The sequence below is a fragment of the Oncorhynchus mykiss genome, chromosome 19 (genome assembly GCF_057628025.1).
Source record: "Oncorhynchus mykiss isolate SJ-2025 chromosome 19, ASM5762802v1, whole genome shotgun sequence".
Classification (NCBI taxonomy): Eukaryota; Metazoa; Chordata; class Actinopteri; order Salmoniformes; family Salmonidae; genus Oncorhynchus; species Oncorhynchus mykiss.
The window spans coordinates 54829901-54853398 of record NC_143040.1 but is presented as its reverse complement, the minus strand read 5'-3'; the positions used below and the strand labels follow the sequence as shown (position 1 = coordinate 54853398).

The following is a 23498-nucleotide window of genomic DNA, read 5'->3' as shown; positions in this document are numbered from 1 at the left end:
TTTTAAGTGTTCCTAAAATACCCTTCGCTATAGAGGAAAGTAAATAGTGGAAAAATTAGTGGAACCATTTCCCTGTTTGACCGCTAGGTTTTATTTAAAAGGTAGCCTATACCTGCAAATAAGTGGTCAATTAAGTCTATTTGAAAGGGGGGTCGGGTAAATATTTCCTTACATTTTTTTTTACAGGTAACATATCACATCTTCTGTTTTGAATGGGGTATGTTTCATGAAGATTATCAAGCAAACATCTACTCCTCGTCTGATTGCTTATAGTCAGTAGTGGCCGCATTACATTTTCATAAAATTGGCAAGAGCTGAACTTTTAGAACCCGCTCTGCTAGCAGCGCCCATGTTCCCACAATCCTCCGCACATTTCACGCGTGCAATCATTGAAAATGAATGTATCCAACGTCAAGCCAAGGACACCAGCGTACCAAATTGAGTGTGGAACTCAGAGCTCAAACGGCTACTTAAGGTACTCGCGCGGTTTCAAGATTCAGTGAGGAGAATTGAAACATCAAAGGCTTTTAAAATTGTATCGATTTAAAACGATATGGCAAAAGGAGAGGGCGCGGAGCAATATGCCGCGGCAAGTCTATTACCAACAAAACCAATAAGTCAAGATGGAATCAAAATTGGCAAGGTAAGTACGATAATTTTATGGCTATTCATTTGTGGCATAATAAATTATCTTCATTTAGACTATAGATATCAGCAAATTATTATTTGACGAGCAATCTATTAATTTGCATCACATGCAGGGATATGGGTAGTCTATTGTAGCCGTAGGCATTATTATAATGGAGTTTTCAACGCACACAAATTCACTAAAATATTTTAACAATGAAACAGTATACAGTTGATGCGGGTTTGATATAGTTACGCTATTAACAGCGAAACTAACGGTTTTCCCAATCGGACAGTTTTCCTAATTGGCAGAAAGGCATGCGATGCCATTATAGGCTATTGAAATTACTTATATTTCAATCCCGTTTCAAGCCCCACACAGCCTTCATGGGATTGACATTAACAATGAGTGGCTTATAATGGTCTAACTGTGGCTAAACCATATATTACATGATTGGACATCATCACACCAAATATTCTCTAGCTTCATCGATGGGGCTTGATTTTCACCACGCTAGACCATCTGTCTTGGTGCAGCTGTTCAGGGGAAAAAAACTACCGGTTTTAAAGGGACATGCCTTCATTTAACCCGTATTTTAGCTATGAATGGGATTTTGTCTGAAGAATAATGTTTCCAATGTCGGCTGATGTAGACAAACTGTTATATCCCTCCATGTGGCTCAGTTGGTAAAGCATAGCGCTTGCAACGCCAGGGTTGTGGATTCGATTCCCACGGAGACCTGTACGACAATGTAAGCACTCACTACTGTAAGGCTCTATGGGTAAAGCGTCTGCTAAATGACCTAAAAGAAGAAACAGATGCATATAATAAGTCTGTTTTACTGATGTTCACTGACATGACGTCAGTACTGGATGTCTCTATGGGGCTCACCGATGTGCTGTCATACAGACAAAATGTCTGGATTTCTTTGTACCAGGTTTATTCCCAGTGTGTAGTGTTTCGTTTTGGCCATAGTGCAGGACTTGCTTCTTCAGGTTTAACCTTCTGGTCAGTCAGGTCTGCCTGAGGAGCTCAAAGGCTATTCACCCTTCATTCTGCATGTCATGGAGGTGCCATGTGTGTCACCTCAAAACCATTTTAGAGGTGTCACTGTTATATGGGATTTTCCATACAATTTGTCCTACACATGATATCTTTAGGCCACATTCCTGAAGGCAATATGGGACATAATTCCTGTTCTATGGGGGTATATTTCACCAGGGAAATTACCATGAAGAGGTCGGAGGAGCATGTAAAACCAGGTGTCTGCTCTCAATACTGACAGATCACATGGTGTCAGACTGGCTAGATGCTCTTTACAATGATTGGCTGTTGGCCTGGGTGTATTTACTCATTGACCAGCAGGATGTGTTTGTGATGGGAAGGATGGGGGTGTGTGCACTCCTGACTGTCTGCTGACTGTTGGTGGCCTCCGCTCAGGCCACTGAAGGAATCTCGGAATGCCTGATCATCCCATAGCCAGAGCCAATCGCTGCCTCCGGCACCAGGCAGAGTTGTACAGTGACTGAACTACAGTGACCTCCCAGTCTCACACCACTTTCTAAACTCGTAGTGGCCCAGACTGCATAGTCAGAGGGATTTAGTACTAATCTGACATTCAATGGTGGGGTGAGGAGCGTTGGCCAATCTTGGGCTCACAATGAGACATGTTGTTTTACTAGCCGCTGTTGGGCCAGAAGTCTCTGAAATAAACCGGACACTCAAAGGGTCAAGTGGGTGAGTTTGGCCAGATGTGTATTTACCTCGACTGAGCAATCAAGACCCAGTTCAATGATCAAATCCACTTCCTGTACAGTTAGATCCTGCACAGAGAAATTCTACATGATAAAAGAAGTGATGCTCATATACCCAAGTGATGCCTCCAACATTTTGTCCGTTTTTAATACAAAGGCAGAGTTGGATAAAGACTTACAAAGATCCTGTATCACAACAGCTAAACTGTGCCTCATTAGCAACCCCTAATCCAATGCTTTCACAATATTCTGATTTTCTTTTTAAGTCTGTGTTTAGTCTATCACAAAACATTGTGTACTATTGTCATGCTATGTGCTTCTTCTCTCCCCATTTTCCAGCGGAGGGACAACAATGGCCGTCTGTCAATGTGCAGTAAGTTGTGCTATGCAATCGGAGGGGCTCCCTACCAGATCACAGGCAGCGCGCTGGGCTTCTTTCTCCAGATCTACCTGCTGGATGTGGCCCAGGTGAGTAAGATGGGATTCAAACGGAACCAATGACATCACAAAGTCCCCATCAGACCAACTCCTTGAAATTTGCAGTTGTCTAAACATGCTCAAAACTTATTTTGTTTTACCCTTTAGTGTGTGTACTTTACTGTATTTATACTTGAAAAGCTTCTCAAGATGACTTTAAGGGCAAGGCCAAAGATCTGGTATCATTTTAACAGACTTTGGCATGACTCATCTAGTGAAGCAAATTAATTCTGACTCGCACTGCTTTGCTTTGTCATTCAATTAGCAAGTGATAGACTGTACACTGTGTTCACTGTAGTGCTCTCACTGAATACAACTCTTTCAACCAGTGAGCTAATGAGCTCATTGGAATGGACTTAAACACCACATTGTTCAGATGGTAATGTTGCCAATGTGGCCTGGCCATGTATCATTTCTTAACATGACCTTGGCAACTTTTCAAATATTGTCTTAGTCATCTTGTTGCTAAGATGCAATCCAACTGAGTTATGCCTCTGTTTTATTTCTGTTTCAATAGCCACACACACACACACACACCTTATTTATCTCCCTTTATCTTTGTCTCTCCATAGCTGGACCCATTATATGCCTCTATCATCTTGTTTGTGGGCCGGGCCTGGGATGCAGTGACGGACCCAACGGTGGGCTTCCTGGTTAGTCGGAGCAGATGGACCAGGTGTGGCCGGATGATGCCCTGGTAGGTGCCTCTGCCTCGGTCACCCAGCGGACATATTACAGTAGGCAGGAATGAAAGAGGAGAGGAAATTAGATTTTTTTTACGCAAAACCTCTCGTCACGACTAGAGGGAAAACAGTAGTTGTAATTGAAATATGGGCGGTAATCGTGACAACGACGCTGAGGTGGAACAGTTTGAGTAGAGAGATCAGGCTGTCACTGAATCGCAGTGATATGCCTAATTTGCTCTCTATTTTACATCAGTCGCTACCAACTCTATTACTCTATCTTTATCTGCTGTTGGCCATTGTCCGTCTTAGGTTGTTGTAGCTTTTACCTTCTCATCTGGGTGCAAACCAGGACAGACTGGAACAAGGCTGTCTTATTTAGCTCCAGAGGACCTCATTTAGTTCTGGAATGCCCAGGTGCTTTTTGCTTTGTTGTTCTGTGCTGGCACTGGATGTTTCCACCAAAGGCTCTGAGTACTTTGAAGCCTGTGCCCATAGAAATAGATTTCTAATTCTTTGCTTGTGCCCCAGATGCCTTAAGCGAGACTAAGCCTAGTGGTGGGTGACATACACTACCAGTCAAAAGTTTGGACACACCTACACATTCAAGGGTTTTTCTTTATTTTTACTATTTTCTACATTGTAGAATAATAGTGAAGACATCAAAATTATGAAATACCACATATGGAATCATGTAGTAACCAAAAAGGTGTTCAACAAATCAAAATATATTTGATCTTTTAGATTCCTCAACGGTCTTGAAGGAGTTCCCACAGATGCTGAGCACTTGTTGGCTGATTTTCTTTCACTCTGCGGTCCAACTCATCCCAAACCATCTCAATTGGGTTGAGGTTGGGTGATTGTGGAGGCCAGGTCATCTAATGAAGCACTCTATTACTCTCCTTCTTGGTCAAATAGCCCTTACACAGGCTGGAGGTGTGTTGGGTCATTGTCCTTTTGTAAAACAAATTATAGTCCCACTAAGCTCAAACCAGATGGGATAGCGTATCACTACAGAATGTTGTGGTAGCCATGCTGGTTAAGTGTGCCTTGAATTCTAAATATATCACAGACAGTGTCACCAGCAAAGCACCCCACACCATCACACCTCCTCCTCCATGCTTCACGGTGGGAACCACACATGCAGAGATCATCCATTCACCTACTCTGCTTCTCACAAAGACATGGCGGTTAGAACCAAAAATCTCAAATTTGGACTCATCAGACCAAGGGACAGATTTCCACCAGTCTAATGTCCATTGCTCGTGTTTCTTGGCCCAATCAAGTCTCTTCTTATTATTGGTGTCCTTTAGTAGTGGTTTCTTTGCAGCAATTTGACCATGAAGGCCTGATTCACGCAGTCTCCTCTGAAGAGTTGATTTTGAGATGTGTCCGTTACTTGAACTCTGTGAAGCATTTATTTGGGCTGCAATTTCTTAGGCTGGTAACTCTAATGAACTTATTGTCTGCAGCAGAGGTCATTCTGGGTCTTCCTTTCCTGTGGCGGTCCTCATGAGAGCCAGTTTTGTCATAGCACTTGATGGTTTTAGCAATTGCACTTGAAGAAACTTTCAAAGTTCTTGAAATATTCCACATTGACTGACCTTCATCTCTTAATGGACTGTCATTTCTCTTTGCTTATTTGAGCTGTTCTTGCCATAATATGGACTTGGTCTTTTACCAAATAGGGCTATCTTCTGTATACCCCCTTACCTTTTCACAACACAACTGATTGGCTCAAACGCATTGAGATGGAAAGCAATTCCACAAATTAACTTTTAAGAAGGCACACACTCTGATACAAGGAGATATTGACCTTTTGTGGTTGCAATTCATATTTGGCATAATACTGTGACTTGCTAGGAATGGCATCGATAAAGGAGGTTTATTCATGGTGGTAACAACTGGATTTACTTGATATCTTAAGACCCTGGGCATGTGACGTACAATAGTCTGCCTGGTGTGCCTGAGCTGCAAGTGTAGAGGGAGAAAACCGGCATCACCCTCTCTGATTGGTCCAGCCCTCAACACACCACTAGATTTAGGCCAATGGGTGTGTGTCTGTGTGTGTGTGAGATGGCAGTTGGGGAGTGGGCTGGCTGATTCAGAGAGAGGTTACCGCAGGTCAAGTAGAGGGGAGATTATTGGCTGAATGTCAATGAGGTCATTGTTAGGTTTCTGGTCTGTATAAACCACTACAAATCCCCCAGCGAATTCTTATCAGAGCCTGAACACAGACAAGGAGATGCATCACTTAACTAAACCTTGACTAAAGCTATTTCCCCTTCTGAATGCCTAATTAGAGCTATTAGTGGAATAGGTTTTTCCCAGAATTGTATTACCGAGTCATAAACAGCCTGTGGAATTCTAGACCTCTCTAGAATGTGAATATTGTTGTCATACACAGTGAAAATAGACAGCCTTCCTCTTACTTCCATGTAGCCGCCTGCCAGACAGACGGATAGCTGAGTAATTCATTTATCAGATCGGATGTCACAAATAACATCAAATTGTTGTAATAGAGAAAACATAGTTCTCTTAATGGACTCTGATAAGTACTTTAATAGTCTCTCTCCCTGAAGTATTAGGAGCTTGATAAGTCAATGTTGACCTAACTTGAAGAAGCACAGTAATGTTTCTCACAGACAGGTGGTGATCAAGTCTGTTTGCAGAATAAAACCTTGAGCCTTTTCCTCTTGTCCTGCCTACGTAGTTGTGTAGCTAGGGCGTCACCTCAAGGTCATTGGTGTGGGGCTGCCGTCGTGCTCTTGCTGTGAGCTTTGTGTATTCAACCATAGTGACAGTGTACAAAACACAGACAATCTAGGAGATATCTGACCTCTATTTCCAGTCATCAGTCTATTGACTCTTATTAACCCCATTCAGTCAGCCCATGTACGCTAAGGAAGCAGACAGAGGGTGCTTATATGGTGCTTCCCCAGTTCAGTGGATGTTGGCTACAGAGGATTGCCACTCCCATTGACTGGCCATGCGTGAGTGGGGTCGACATGTGTCGTGTAACATAAACAAACACGCATTTTCAGTTCAATGAGATGATAGTCCCCCTGGGGACTGTAGGCTCAAACACAGAGGACTGATGGAAAGAAACATGACCTATTACAAAGATATTGTTGTACAGTATTAATGTTGTAGTAATTAATACACTTGGCAGATGAGCATGTAATGTTACAGTGACTGCTGTTCTCAACTGTGTATTTTGCTGAGACCAGTGAGGGGCTGAGACGAACACCCACTGCCCTGCTGGCATAGAAATGTCTTAGTCAGTAGATACTTGTCTCCAAAATACCATTCCAGCAATGCCCCCAAAGTCTATTTTTTGAGCTGACTTGTCTTCTGGAAACCCAGTAGTGGATCCATAGTTCTCTATGGTTGTTCTGCTACTCTAGCTGGAATGGATTGGTCTGCTTTTCAGGTGTATTGTGGTTGTAGAGTGGGGTGAGGCAGGGTCAGTATGGTGCCCCCATAAGTACAGCCCACCACAGTCTCCCTGTTGACACAGTGAACAGAGAAAGGCCCCACTGAGCCCATTCTGAGCCCATTCTCTACACACAGCCCCAAACAACAGATAATTAAGGGATTATTCACAAAAACCTGCTTTCAATAGAAAGAAAGAAAGAAAGAAAGAAAGAAAGAAAGAAAGAAAGAAAGAAAGAGTTCAAGTTAGTTACTTTACAGAGTTTAAAAATCTCAACCCTGTGCAGATGATGTAAGTTAGTGACCCAAACTCTGCTACCACTACTGCCATCACTACCAAGTGTCACACAAGTGTCACTAATTTACGTCATCTGGCAGGGACTCATGGAAATCATAATTGTGAGAAGAAATATTCACTTCTTCAATACCGTAGTAAATTGTGTTTGTATAATATTTCACTATACATTTCTGGTCACAGAGATGAAATAGACCTACTCAGAAACCCACCCATTTTAAATGCTCATCCATCATTACATTGTATTGATACTCTCCTGTTTTTCCCTCAGGATCCTCATCTCCACTCCGTTTGCAGTGCTCACCTACTTCCTGATCTGGTATGTCCCTCCGGTGGAGCAGGGGAAGGTCCTGTGGTACCTTGTCTTCTACTGCCTCTTCCAGTCTCTGCAGACGGTCAGTCTCGCCTCTACACAGTCTCTTGTTTTATTGATAAGAAGGGGCACATGTTACAATACATTGTTACTCAATCCCTATTGATTGTTACTGTAATGTGGTTTCATGGTTATTGTGCCAGCAATGCTGATGTTTTTTTTCTGTGTGCAGTGCTTCCATGTGCCGTACTCAGCGCTCACCATGTTCATCAGCATGGACCAGAAAGAGAGGGACTCTGCCACTGCCTACCGTATGTCAACCTGGACATCTTTACGGTTATGTAGCATCTCATGTAGTTGTAATGTAAGGTCTTCATTCTGCTCTTTCTCACTCTCCCCATCCCACTCTCTTGTTCAGGTATGACAGTGGAGGTGCTGGGAACAGTGGTTGGCACAGCAATCCAGGGGCAGATTGTGGGCGGGGCGATCGCCCCCTGTCTCCCAGGTGACCTGGATGTCCTTGACAACGGTAACTCCACACTGCTGGGGTCAGACTTCAACATCACCCACATCTCCCTAGATGAAACGGTGAGTGGGGGACCCTAGGGATGTCATGTTGTATAACATGGCATAACACTGTTATAGTAACGTTAGACGTGGAATGTGCCCCTACCCCTGCTCCTCCTGTCCCCCTAACAGAAACAAGCCTACCTCATCGCTTCAGCAGTCATCTGTACCATGTACGTTCTCTGTGCTGCAGTCCTGTTCCTGGGAGTCAGAGAGCAGGAAGGTGGGAATTGATTAATTGATTTTATTTTACATTTTTGTCTCTTATCAGAATATCTTTACAATGACGTACTTCAAACATAGTTTTTTTTTCTTCTCATATTTAGAGTAGGAAAGAATTCTGTTTGTTATCCACAAGCAAACTTTTCCACTTTCTCTCAAACCGCAAATGTTCCAAGAATTATTTTGTTATAAGTAACTAGAAGAGGGACATGTTTTGGCAGTCTGTAAATGCCATGGATGAGGGATAAGAAATAATGTCAGATAAGTCTTCTTCAGCTGATGTTTGGCACAGTGCACCTAATCAGATTTAATCGCCAGCTTTGTTTTGGTCCTAGAGTGTGGGCGTCTGAAGACAGAACCCATGTCGTTCTTTGAGGGCGTGAGGATGGTGATGGGATATGGGCCGTATGTCAAACTGGTCATGGGATTCCTCTTCACCTCGCTGGCTTTCATGGTGAGTCACACTCAGAGATGGGCTACAGTTAAGCACACACATAAACAACCAAACAAACAATTCTTTATGACTAGCTATAGGGTGTGTAACCTTGGTGTTTAGTTTTCTTTATGTATATTAGACCTACTTCCTGTTCATTCAGTTTGAGGTGTATTATATTGATCTCTTCCTGGCAGCTCCTGGAGGGGAACTTTGCCCTGTTCATCACCTACACCCTGGGCTTTAGAAATGACTTCCAGAACATTCTGCTGGTCATTATGGTGAGTGTAGTCTATTATTCTCTGAGAACCCCCCCACCCCACATTTTTGGGGTTAGAGGTGTTGTTGTTGTGGCCCCTGGGAACCTGTCCCCCTCTCACACACTCCATCGGTGAGAGAAAGGAGCACAGAGGGGTCTTTGTTGCCCAGGCGATCTGTCAGCACCACCATGGGAACCCTCGCTTTTCTATTCTGCACCGTCGCCTCTATCTGCCTGAGTAGGATCTAGAGCTGCCCTGCCCTGCCCTGGCTCGGCTACTGGAGCAGGAGATGTCACCAGATCTGTTTGTGTCTTAGCCAAATCCTCAAACTGCCATACATGCAAGACTAGGTCCTTAGATGCTGCTGGTTTTGGTCAGCACTGATTAATTATTTGATATTTCCCATAGTGATAGTTGCTCAGCCACTCGCTAATCCTTGTGTGATCATTTGACACACCGGTTGACCACACCTCTATAAGAGTTCAGGGGTCATGTACCCCCAGCAGGGTTAAATAAAGGGCCCTTTCACATTGTCCTTCTCCCATGACCTTTTAGCCCATCGGTCAGTCTGACCTATTCTGTTCCCACATTGCGCAGAGAAGTATTTCTATTCATTTTTATGGAAATTGTTTAAAAGTTAAATATCTTCATGCTCTTCTTTGGTGTTTTATTTCTAGCTCTCTGGGACTTTGTCCATTCCATTCTGGCAGTGGTTCCTGATCCGATTCGGGAAGAAGACTGCCGTCTACATTGGCATCACGGTGAGTAGTGTGTGTTGGTGTGGAGTTTCATGCTGTGTTATGGAACTCTCTCTCATGCCTCATTTCATGTCTATCCTATGCGTCTCTCTCTCTCTGCAGTGGGCAGTGCCCTTCATGATCCTGATCGTCTGCATAGAAAGCAGTCTGATTGTGGCCTATGTGGTCTCTGTGGCTGCAGGAGTCAGTGTGGCTGCAGCTTTTCTCCTACCTTGGTAAACAGACTACTGAATGTACCTCAGCACACCCACCTATAGATTATCTCCTGTGTCTCTTTACTTTTATCCAGTCTGTGGTGCGGCTTGCCTTTCACATATTTCCTTGTTTCTCAGGTCAATGCTTCCAGATGTGGTGGATGATTTCAAAGTGAAGAATCCAGACTCTAGTGGCCACGAGGCCATTTTCTACTCCTTCTATGTCTTCTTCACCAAGTTTGCCTCAGGAATATCCCTCGGCATCTCTACTCTCAGTCTAGAGTGAGTTTGTTTTTCTCTCTTGCAGGTATTGTACATGACAAACTGACGTTGTAAAAACTTAGCATGTTGACAAATTAATGAGCTTAGTTTGAAATCTAACTGTATTTTGCATTTCCTAAAAGTTTGAAACACACTACATCACCAAACGTATGTGGACAACTTCTCCTCGAACATCTCATTCCAAAATTATGGGCATTAAAAAATAAAAAATCTTACATACATACATACACAGTTTAAGTTGGACGTTTACATACACCTTAGCCAAATACATTTAACTCAGTTTTTCACAATTCCTGACGTTTAATCCTAGTAAAAATTCCCTGTCTTAGGTCAGTTAGGATTACCACTTTGTTTTAAGAATGTGAAATGTCAGAATAATAGTAGAGAATGATTTATTTCAGCTTTTATTTCTTTCATCGCTTTCCCAGTGTGTCAGAAGTTGACATACTAATTGAGTGTATTTGGTAGCTTTTTCTTTAAATTGTTTAACCTGTGTCAAACATTTTAGGTAGCCTTCCAAAAGCTTCCAACAATAAGTTGGGTGAATGTTGGCCCATTCCTCCTGACAGAGCTGGGGTAACTGAGGCAGGTTTGTAGGCCTCCTTGCTCGCACACACTTTTTCAGTTCTGCCCACAAATTTTCTATAGGCTTGAGGTCAGGGCTTTGTGATGGCCACTCCAATACCTTGACTTTGTTGTCCTTGAGCCATTTTGCCACAACTTTGGAAGTATGCTTGGGGTCATTGTCCATTTGGAAGACCCATTTGCGACCAAGCTTGAACTTCCTAACTGATGTCTTGAAATTTTGCTTCAATATATCCACCTCTTTTCCCTCCAAACATAACGATAGTCATTATGTCCAAACAGTTCTATGTTTGTTTCATCAGACCAGAGGACATTTCTCCAAAAAGTACGATATTTGTCCCCATGTGCAGTTGCAAACCAGTCTGGCTTTTTTATGGTGGTTTTGGAGCAGTGGCTTCTTCCTTGCTGAGCGGCCTTTCATGTTATGTCGATATAGGACTCGTTTTACTGTGGATATAGATTATTTTGGTCCTGTTTCCTCCAGCATCTTCACAAGGTCCTTTGCTGTTGTTCTGGGATTGATTTGCACTTTTCCCACCAAATTACGTTTATCTCTAGGAGACAGAACGCGTCCCCTTCCTGAGCGGTATGACACTGCGTGGTCCCATGGTGTTTATACTTGCATACTATTGTTTGTCAGATGAACGTGGTACCTTCAGGCATTTGGAAATTGCTCCCAAGGATGAACCAGACTTTTTTCTGAGGTCTTGGATGACTTCTATTGATTTTCCCATGATGTTAACTAAAGAGGCACTGGCATTTTTGTTGGAAAAATGACTTGTGTCATGCACAAAGTAGATGTTCTAACCGACTTGCCAAAACTATAGTTTGTTAACAAGAAATTAGTGTAGTGGTTGAAAAATGAGTTTAAATGACTCCAACCTAAGTGTATGTAAACTTCCGATTTCAACTGTATCTTTCAACTATGCAGTGATGTTTAACATAGATTCAAATTGTATCTAATCAAATAGAATCCACAGATTGCGAGTTGAAGATAAATACTTTTACTAAGAGTATTAGAATATTAATAATTGACTGACTTGTGTAGTCTCTCCAGATCTCCGAACAGTACTATTTCTAGGGTCAATTTTAGATCACTGTTATGCATTTTCAACCATTCCTGAACCTGAGACCAGAAACAGGCTACCTGAGGGCAATACCAAAACATATGGTCTATTGATTCTGTATCCTCACAACAAAATCTGCTGAGTTTCGATGATTTCATGCCCCAAATGCTCAACATGTCGGTGACGAGAATTCTATATAATAACTTTAGCTGAAAAGGTACACTTTCCTATTTCTGCTATTTTTATTCCTCTGCAAGTTTTGATCCGCTACATTGGGCAGACAGACCTGTCCCCTACCTCCTCCCGCTGCCACCTGCCTACTTCATTTTTGGGGTAAAGCTGTAATCAATTGGTTGTACTCTTGGATTGAGCAGACCTTCCCATACAATTCTGATAACTCCATGAAATATGCAACTCTACCATTACAATTTACAATTTCATTTAAGAACAAAATACCCTTTTCAAAAATCTTTCCCATAAATACAGCTATTTTATCAACCAGCACATTTGAGTTCAGCCATAATATTTGTTCTATCTTTTCAAGGGGATGAAATTGAAATTGTAGCCAGCTGTGCAATGCTTGTTTGGGGCGGCAGGGTAGCCTAGTGGTTGGAGCGTTGGACTAGTAACCAGAAGGTTGCAACTTCAAATCCGCAAGCTGACAAGATACAAATCTGTCGTTCTGCCCCTGAACAGGCAGTTAACCCACTGTTCCTAGGCCGTCATTGAAAATAAGAATTTGTTCTTAACTGACTTGCCTAGTTAAATAAAGGTAAAATTGTTTGAAAAAGAGAGACACTTTGAAAAAGTATCATTTTCAATTAATCGAAAATGAGACATGGCAATCTGCACAAAGGCAAAAAGGCCATTTTTAAGCAATGGATGAGCTTTTCTTAGTAGTCTACCTGAGAACCATTTAGGGTTCAAGTAACTTTTGAATAAGTGAAACTTTTAGAGCAGTTTAGTGCTTTTATATTTAATAATCTCAATCCACCCAATTCATTATAGAGATAGGCACACTTTATTTTGTCTGGTTTAGCGTCCCAGATAAAGCAAAATATTTCTTACCCATATAATTTGAAAAACGAATCATCAGGAGTAGGCAGCGCCATAAGTGAGAACTGAGATATGACTAAGGAGTTAATCAGGGCAATATTTCCATAAATAGACCGGTATTTACTTCCCTATGGTTGCAGGATCTTGTCTATTTTTACTAGTTTTCTATTGAAATTCATTGTGGAGAGCATATATCTTTTGTGATATGAATACCAAGTATGTCCACTTCACCGTCAGTCCATTTTATAGGTAAACTGCAGGGTAATAAAACGTATTTTAAAAGATCCAATATGTAATATTGTACACTTATCATAATTAGGTTTTAGTCCAGAGAGTACAGAAAAGTTATCTCGGTCTTCAATGAGACATGCAGGGATCTAGTTTACGGACTGAATATAAAACTTGAGTCATCGGCATACATGGACACCTTTGTTTTTAAGCCTTGGATTTCTAATCCTCTGTTGTTATTGGATCTGATTTTAATAGCTAGCATTTCAATGGCCATAACGAATAGATATGGTGACAGCGGACACCCTTGTTTAACTCCTCTTGACAATTCAAAACTCTCTGAGAAGTAGCCGTTATTTACTATTTTACACCTGGGGTTGCTATACATTACATTTACCCATTTTATAAGGGATTCACCAAAATTGAAAATACCAGACCTGGCTTCTTAGATGTTTCATGAAGTTCTATTATTGTCCTGTCAGGATAAACAATACCTGGAAAACCCTTTTCATTCTGAGTGCTATTCATTTCGCTAGTATTTTTGCATCACAACATTGAAGTGTAAGAGGCCTCCAGTTTATTTTACATGGAATCTTTATATTTGCCATCTGGGTCTTCTTTTAATAATAGAGAAATCAGACCTTCCTGCTGAGTACCTGAGAGACTACCATTTCTATAGGAGTAGTTAAAACAATCTAACAATGGAGCTTTTAGTATATCAAATAATACTTGATTTTCCTCTACCGGTATGCCATCAAGCCCTCGGTTTTTTCAGACTGAACGGATTTAATAGCCTCAAAGTTCTGCCTCGGCAATTTGACCTTCGCACTGATCTTTCTGTACATTTGTTAATTTTCAATTTTTTCTTTTATTTGGAAAGAATTCTTTACCATAATCTTCATTCAGTGGGAGAGGATCAGACGGAAAAGAGAACATCTACTTAAAATATTTACCTTCCTCTTTTAAAATATCATTCGGAGAATCAGTAACGAGTTTCTGCAAATAATTTCTGTTAGCGTTCCTGTGTTGATGAATTTTGTGCAGTTTTCTTCATATTCCATCCAGTTTGCTTTATTTTTTGTAATAGATTGCATTAGATTGGTCTTGAATAAGTTGCTCAAGTTATTTTTGTTTTTCCTCTAACTTATTTTATCTCTGTAGTATCATTTTATTGCTATCTACCTGTACTATTAGTTAATGTTAGTCTTGTGTCTTTAGCCAGAAACGGCTTTTTTATTATTGATGAATATTGAATTGAATGTCCTCCTGAAGGTACATTTAAAGGTATCCCAACAATAAGTGGATTTGCTGTTCCTATATTATACTGGAAAAATTAAGTAATACATTATTTTGTCTTAGTTAAAAATAAGATGTCCTCCAGTAAACTTTGATTAAATTTCCAATATCTCTGTCAACGTAGAAAAGAGTTATGTGAAGGCCAATTAGATGATGATCTGATCGCATTCTGTCTTTTTTAACCTTTGATGCAAGAGAGAAAGAGACAAGAAAGTAGTCAAGACGACCAGCTTGATTAAGTCTCCATGTATATCTCACTAGGTCTGGGTTTTTTTAGTCTCCAAATATCCTCTATTTCTAATGTTTCCATAATATTTGTGATTTCCTTAAGGGCACGGTGATGATAGTTTGTAGGGTGATTTCCTTTACGGTCCTTTGAGCTACTTAACACTGTTATAGTCTCCTACCATAATGATTTGATCATTTGTTGTCTGTAAGTTCAATAAATATTTTCTAAGAAGTATGGATCATCCTGATTTGGACCATATAGATTAATGAGCCAAATCACTTTTTCGTCCACTTCCATCTTCAAAATATCCCCCTTCCTTGCAAATCATTCCTAACTATTTTCACATTCAGATCAAAATTTTTGTTAATTAATATCATCACACCTTTTGAGTTCCTTTGTCTATGACAGAAAATTATTTCGCCACCCCATTCGTTTTTCCACGCTTCATCTAAAGGATGTAGAATGAGTTTCCTGTAAACAGTCTACAGTAAGTTATTGCTTTTCTTAAATATATGTATGTGTGTATGTATATACGTGTGTATGTGTATATATAATATTATATATATATATATATATATATTATATGACATATTATATTACATATATATATTACATATTATATTACATATATATATGACATTTTATATATATTAAATTATACAACAGTTCTCGACAATAGAGAGGGAGAGTAGAGAGCGGGATCAAGTGTGTAAGTGAACATGTAATTGAGTATGTGTGTGTTCATATCCACTTCATAGTGTTTTTACAGTTTTTATATTTTTACAGTTCCCATACTTTCTTTTTTTTGTAACCTGAAATCCCTGCAGAATTTAGTACAGCCATGGTGTTATGGAGCTGTCTCGGAATAGCTGTCCATCTATAAAGAGTTTGTCCACAACGTGTACCCCTCTCCTTCTGTTGCCTCTGTACAGGATACAGTGTCTTGCGACGTTTGTTTATCTCCCGGGTTTATCTCCTGGTCCCTTTGAGCTCCCTTCCCCTGCTTTTGATCAGTTCCTTTTGTTGGTAGTGTTCAAATTTTGCGATGATCGGTCGGGGACCCTTGGTCTTGTCGCTTCAAGTCTGTTAACATAGTGGAACGCCACCTTGTTTAGTCTCTAGAGGAAGTTTCAAGGCGGATTGCATGAATTGTCTGATCACGCCCTCTGGATTATTGGATGCGTCCTCAGGAATTCCAGAAAATATTAGATTTTTACGCATGCTACGACTTTGTATGTCTAGCAGCAACTCCTTCATCACTCTGTTTTTCCTGAGTAGACAATCCATTTTGGAATCGTGGATTTTTACCTTGGCTGTGAGTGCCTTGTTCTTTCCTTGGAGCATGATAATTTCACTCTGGCTAAACTCCAAACTCCCCCTCAGCCCTGCTACCTCCTCACACAACTTTTCCAATGTTGCATGGATTCCAGCCAGAGCACTAGCCTCTACTTCAACGGTAAGTAAATCGTCCGTGTCTGGTTCGAGTTCTTTTTTGAGGTAGTCGGCTCTTTCCGTGATGGAGTATGTTGTTCCTCCATAGCGTAAAGCTGTTGGTACTTCTCGATTTCCCTCAGGATCTCTTTAGTATCCATGTTGGCTCTTTACTGCAGCCAGTTGTTTTTCAAATTTTTTTAACAATGCGTCTTTCACACGACGACGACAGGTGTCTGTAGTACAGCCATCTAGCACTGTTTGGTTAGCGGTGTTTCCTAACTGTTAAAAGCTAAACATGTTGCGGAATGCAAAACAAGTTTCGTATTCTTAATTAATAGCGGTTTTGTTTTAATAAAAAATAACAAACTGGGTGTTTTCCAGCATACGGTGTTCAGCTGCCCCTCTCTCTAGTATGGAGTTGGTCCCCCCCTTTGCTGCCGTAACAGCCTCCACTCTTCTGGGAAGGCTTTCCACTAGATGCTGGAACATTGCTGAGGGGACTTGCTTCCATTCAGCCACAAGAGCATTAGTGAGGTCAGGCACTGATGTTGGGTGATTAGGCCTGGCTTGCAGTCGGCTTTACAATTCATCTCAAAAGTATTTGATGGGTCAAGGCTCTGTGCAGGCAAGTCAAGTTCTTCCACACCGATCTCGACAAACCATTTCTGTATGGACCTCGCTTTGCACATGGGGGCATTGTCATGCTGAAACATGAAAGAGCCTTCCCCAAACTGTTGCCACAAAGTTGGAAGCACATAATTGTCTAGAATGTCATTGTATGCGGTAGCGTTAAGATTTCCCTTCACTGGAACTAAGGGGCCTAGCTCCGAATCAGCCCCAGACCATTATTCCTCATCCACCAAACTTTACAGTTAGCACAGCATTCGGGCCGGTAGCGTTCTCCTGGCATCTGCCAAACCCAGATTTGGCTGTGGACTGCCAGATGGTGAAGATGGCGCCAACGGATTGGGCTGCTGTGCTTCTAGCTCTTAGGAAACTTTGCAGTATTTTTTTTTTATGTGTTATTTCTTATATTATTAGCCCAGGAAATGTTTTGTGTTATTACAACCGGGAAGAACTTTTGGATATCAGAGCGGCAGTAACTCACCAGCATTACAACCAGGAATATAACTTTTCCGAAATCTGATCTTTTTCCAAAATCGGTTCCAAAACACTGCTGGTGCGATAAAGGTACTCGGAGTGGACTTATCGTACGACTCAGGAGGCACGCACACCACCCACCGCTTCAGAGTATATTACTTGCTAATGTTCAGTCTCTGGATAATAAAGCTAACGGGCACAGGGCAAGGATTTCCTTCAAAGAGACATCAGGGATGTAACATACTCTGTTATACAGAAACATGGCACTCTCGGGATATACTGTCTGAGTCCGGTCAGCCAGCTGGGTTCTCAGTTCATCATGCAGACAATAATAAATATCACTCCGGGAAGAATTAGGGCGGGGGTGTATGTTCATGATTAACTACTCACGGTGTAATTGTAACAACATACTTGAACTCAAGTCCATTTGTTCACCCGACGTAAAACACCTCACAATCAAATGCCAACCGTAATTCTCTTGGGAGATAATATCTTCGGTTATAGTCACAGCTGTGTATATTCCCCCTCAAGCCAATACCACAACGGCCCTCAAAGAACTTCACTGGACTTTATGCAAACTGGAAAATGCATATCCCGAGGCCGCATTTATTGTACCTGGGGATTCTAACAAAGCAAATTTGAGAAAAACATTACTGAAGTTCTATCAACACATTGACTCTAGTACCCGCGCTGCTAAAACACTTGACCACTGCTACTCCAACTTCTGGGATGCCTACAAGGCCCTCCCCTGCACTCCCTTCGGGAAATCTGATCACAACCTCATTTTGCTCCTCCTGTGCTAAGGACTATTCAACGCTGGTCTGACCAATCGGAATCCACACTTCAAGATTGTTTTGATCACGTGGACTGGGATATGTTCTGGGTAGCCTCCGAGATCAACAGAGGAATACACTAATACGGTGACTGAGTTTATCAGGAAGTGTATAGGAGATGTTGTATCCACTGTGACTATTAAAACCTACCCTAACCAGAAACTGTGGATAGATGGCAGCATTCGCGCAAAACTGAAAGCGGCAAGGTGACTGGGAATATGGCTGAATACAAACAGTGTAGTTATTCCTCTGTAAGGCAATCAAACAGGCAAAACGTCAGTATAGAGACGAAATTGAGATGCAATTCAACGGCTCAGACAGGTGACGTGTATATGGCAGGGTCTGCAGACGATCACGGACCACAAAGGGAAAACCAGCCACGTCGCGGACACCGACATGCTTCCGAACAAGCTAAACACCTTCACCCGCTTTGAGGATAACACAGTGCCACTGACGTGGCCCGCCACCAAGGACTGTGGGCTCTCCTTCTCCGTTGCCGGCGTGAATAAGACGTTTAAGCATGTTAACCCTCGCAAGGTTGCTGGCCCAAAGGGTGGTGCAGTCTGCCCAACGCATCACCGGGGGAAAACTACCTGCCCTCCAGGGCACCTACAGCACCCGATGTTACAAAGGCCAAAAATATAATCAAGGACAACAACCACCTGAGCCACTGCCTGTTCACCCTGCAGAAGGCGAGGTCAGTACAGGTGCATCAAAGCTGGGACAGAGAGACTAGAAAAACAGCTTTTATCTCAAGCCATCAGATTGTTAAATCGCCAACACTAGCCCCACATAGACTGCTGCCCCATATACATAGACTTGAAAACACTGGCCACTTTAATAATTGGAACACTAGTCACTTTAGTAATGTTTACATATTTTGCATTACTCATCTCATATGTGTATATACTGTATTCTACTGTATCTTAGTCTATGCCGCTCTGACATTGCTCGTCCAAACATTTATGTATTCTTAATTCCATTCCTTTACTTTAGATTGTGTGTATTGTTAGGTATTACTGCACTGTTGGAGCTACACCCGCAATAACATCTGCTAAACATGTGTATGAGACAAATTTGATTTGATTGATTTGAAGCGTGATTCATCACGCCAGAGAACCCGTTTCCACTGCTCAAGAGTCTAATGGCGGCGAGCTTTACACCACTCCAGACAATGCTTGGCATTGTGTAAAGTGATCTTAGGCTTGTGTGCGGCTGTTCGGCCATGGAAACCCATTCATGAAGCTCCCAACGAACAGTTCTTGTGCTGACGTTGCTTCCAGAGGCTGTTTGGAACTCTGTAGTGAGTGTTGCAACTGAGGACAGACGATTTGTGCGCCTACCACTTCGCGCCAGAGCCGTTGTTGATCCTAGATGTTTCCACTTCACAATAACAGCACTTACAGTTGATCGGGGCAGGGCAGAAATTTGACGAACTGACTTGTTGGAAAGGTGGCCTTGCCAACCTTGCCATGTTGAAAGTCACTGAGCTCTTCAGTAAGGCAATTCTACTGCCAATGTTTGTCTATGGAGGTTGTATGGCTGTGTCCTCGATTTTACACACCAGTCAGTGACGGGTGTGACTGAAATAGCCGAATCCAATAATTTGAAGGGGTGTACACATACTTTTGTGTGTATTTTTTATGAAAGGGCCTATGATAACTGCGTTTTTAAAGATGACCTAGCTTAATTTTCTCAATTCACCGGTGCAGTCCTGTGGTGAACAATAACACAATCCACATTCATAATCAAACCAAACTGCATCTTTTTGATGTTATTTTTATTTTCTTCTCTCCCTGGAAATGTTTTTGCAGCTTTGCCGGCTATGTGACCAGAGGCTGCTCGCAACCCGATGCAGTGAATTTAACGCTGAAGGTGCTGGTCTCTCCTGCTCCTGTTGTTCTGATATTCCTGGGGCTGTTTATATTCAAGACCTACCCCATCGACGAGGAGAGGAGGCAAGGCAACCGGAAACTACTGCAGGAGATGCGGTGAGTTAGACCAAACACGCACACACGATTAGGGCTGATTGAGGCTATCTAAGCCAGACACTCATTGTAATAGAACAGGGTTCATGCAGGACCCAAGCTATTTCCTCCTAAATTAAGTAACTGAGTGCACTGGGGAGCTAAGCGATCCAGTGACCAATCTCTTCACAGGGGGACACTAAACTTAGTTCCGTTCTGGCATCTTTCTCTATACTTCAGCTAAATGCAAAGGACACACTTTAATCCTTAGCCACTCTGCGATGAATAAGTCCTTTGTTTCTAACGCTTGGCTGTGTTCCCATTCTGAAACAGGGCGAGCGATCAGGATTCCGAGACTGAGTCCACAGAGCTTGGGAGCGTTGTATAGGAACCCCCTGGAGAGAAGGGCGACCAACCAAAAGGCCACCGCTGTCTCGCGTGTTTGCAGTGGCAGGCTGGAGTGATGAGGCCACTGGGGAGCCTGGACAGAGTTTGTGAGTTTTGGGTTAAGCTGGACTAACGGAGGAGAAACCACAGACCACACTACTGCTACATGAACACAATGGCCCTCGTCTCCACAGGATTCCACAGGTTACAGAGACCTCTAGTGGACATTTTGAGTCATCGCTCTCTGTAGAGTACCTACTGTACTGTACTATGTATGTGATTCGTGATACTGGTTTATCGGTTGTTTGTTTACATGACAAACATTAGTTTGGGATTGTTAATCATGCATTTACCCATCAAATTCAAGATGTTTTTTAATGAGATGTTTGTCTACCTGAACCAAGGATATTAGGTCAAAGGGTGGGAAAGCTTTCTCTGCACTAAAACAATACTTTCCAATCTGCAGGATGGTCCTCATAGAGGGAGGATTTCAGCATTCATTTTTTGGGGCATATCAGTAACTGCACTGGATTTAAATGGTTATTTACAACAACAAAAAATAAATAAACTAATTTCAAGAGGATAGTACTCCTCTTTAGGGATGTGGAGAGCACATAACTATTACAATCTTATCCACTGGAATTACATTTGTGTCTCATGGGGAAAAGAAACAAGGAACCTTGTAAAAGAAACTCTAACCTTAATGAACTCATTAACATTGCCAATAATGTGTCTAGATTTCAGACTTACTATAGCTAGGCTAGCTGATTTCCACCTTTATAATTACTGGCTTAACAGCGCGGCTTGTAGAGTTGTACTTTGTAAACCTTGTTGTCGCAATAAGATTTTCTGTACAAGTTTGAACTAAATTCTATTTGGTCAAAGTTGTTTCTCCCCCACGATACTAAGACTTTCCTTAAAAAGCCGTCTTTCTTGGTGAGTCCAAAGGCTAGTGGGGAGACTAACAACTTATCTCAGGCCTAACTTAATGTTTGATGCCTTCAACTGTACATCTTAGAGGCCATCTTGGCCCAAAGCACAGAATCTTCACTAACTATTTAAAATGAGTTATGTTTCGATGAAAGCACACAGTACTAATTTGGTAATAATCATTGCAGATAATCAAATTCTATATACACTCGTCTGAATATGGATGTTTACATTTTGCGTGTGTGCACACAGTATATGACTAAACCCCCCACACACACGTTGTATGATCATCAGAATGATTAGTTGACTGTCAACACATGATAGGCTTAATTTGTTTCTCATATTATTTAGAAGTATTTTCTAAAGATAATGTGTCAGTTGAGGCTGTGTCCTGATCTTATGGTGTGTGCAATGTGACCAACAATCAGTTTTTTAATGTCTGTACTCTTGTTATGAATCTTTTTGATCAGACCAAAGCCAAGTTTTCTATTTTATCAGACAAATCAAAATTCAGAACTCAAATGTTCTTTACTCTTGAATGTCTCAAGTATAAGTACTGTAATATTGAACAACCTTGACAAATCCTAAGCAGTATCTAGATATCTAAAAACAGAGTATTTTCTTTGGGTAGTAGCCTACAATGGGTACATAACCTCTTAGATGTAAAATCCTCTATTTAGGTGACCTGCGTGGTGGTTCTGGGACATTTATGCTCGTAAATTGATCTGTGAACACCGTAGATCGAAATGACTTGCATTGAGCGATGGCCCTTGTTCCCAGGGACACAGTGGCCTGTGCGACATAGGATGTGAAATCTGAAACCACTAGAAGCTGGGCTGTCTCTCCTACCATTTCATTCGCTCTTCTGAGTGTCCAACTCCTGCCTGAACCCTACATCACAGCCACTGACAAAGCACATACCTGCCATCCTTACATCGTAGTGCAGCAGGAGACAGTGGTTTCATCACTATAGCACATCCAGACATCGATTTATAGCTATTAATCTAAAATAATTCATAGATTTTAAACCAGTACACTGTCATAGATGTAAGATGAAAGGAGCTTTCCTAATGAGTTCAGGAAGCCAAGCTAGAGCTCTGTGTGATCACAGCTGTGGGGCAGAGAGACCTTTAGAAAATATCCACAGTTTCTCACACTAAACATACAAATATGTATTTTACAGTTAAAAGGAAGGTAAAATCTTAGTCCTTGGTTTTATAATTTGATTATACTGTATAGAGCATATGTCATTTCAAGCTTTATTCATACGGTTTTGTTGAATAGTAAATGTCAGAAAATTACATATTTTCAGCAAAAATGTACTTGAGCTTGTGTCCTCAAAAGGGACTACACCTCAGCATTTAATTTATATATATTTTAAATTTCCAGAAAGTTGAGATTTTAACATTTTCTTGGAGTATGCAGCATTATTAGTTATCGTTTATGGTCCTTGCATGATGAATAATTACTTTTGGGGATTATGCAGATTACATTTTAGATTACATGAAGAGGTTTTTAAGAGCTTTCTCCAATGTGCTCCTCACTCCAGTATGGTGCTGTTTTGGTGTACATGTTTTGTGTATATATTGTTTGTAAATTGTAAATATGTTTGAAACTGGATAAAGTTTACAGCACTGACAGCTGCTAAAAAATATGTACAATAATAAAATTACATTGGTGTAACTCAGGAATTATTTCTGACAGAGTTTGAAATGTAAAGACAGTAATATTTTCAGACATATTGTCACTTGTCCTGACAGAACAATGTTTTTCTTTCTGCAAAAGTTGAAAAGACATGCCAATATTTCAGACATTCCTTTCTTCTCAGCTAATTGCACTCAATTAACTCTGAAAGGGCTGACCCCACATCCAATACCTAAAAGATGCATCCTTCCTTCCATCATTCGTTCCAATAATCACTGACCTCACATGACTGGATTGGTTTAATGGAACTCATACTTTCAGGTACAATCATGTTAGATCAGTGATTGGGCATTTATCAAGGAAGGAAGGAAGGACTCAAGCAAGGGTGTATTTCTTACATATTGGAACATCGTCCCAGTTCAGCCTACCTAATGACAAAT

At 41.4% G+C, this 23498-nt stretch overlaps 1 protein-coding gene across 2 annotated transcripts; it reads left to right on the top strand.

The window, feature by feature from the left end:
* Window positions 1-57: 57 nt before the first annotated feature.
* On the top strand, window positions 58-23097 carry LOC110497995 (sodium-dependent lysophosphatidylcholine symporter 1-B). Of its 2 annotated transcripts, none has more exons than XM_021574520.3 (14): window positions 58-643; window positions 2722-2850; window positions 3432-3556; window positions 7544-7667; window positions 7818-7896; window positions 8004-8173; window positions 8285-8375; window positions 8710-8828; window positions 9005-9088; window positions 9745-9828; window positions 9928-10040; window positions 10158-10301; window positions 19945-20121; window positions 20431-23097. In XM_021574520.3, the coding sequence occupies exons 1-14, from the start codon at window positions 554-556 to the stop codon at window positions 20483-20485; spliced, it is 1584 nt and encodes a 527-aa protein (XP_021430195.3). In that variant the 5' UTR covers window positions 58-553; the 3' UTR covers window positions 20486-23097. The 2 variants fall into 2 exon arrangements, with proteins under 2 accessions (XP_021430195.3, XP_090067514.1); XM_090211388.1 differs by lacking the exon at window positions 58-643 and adding an exon at window positions 2224-2365.
* The last annotated feature ends 401 nt before the right edge of the window (window positions 23098-23498 follow it).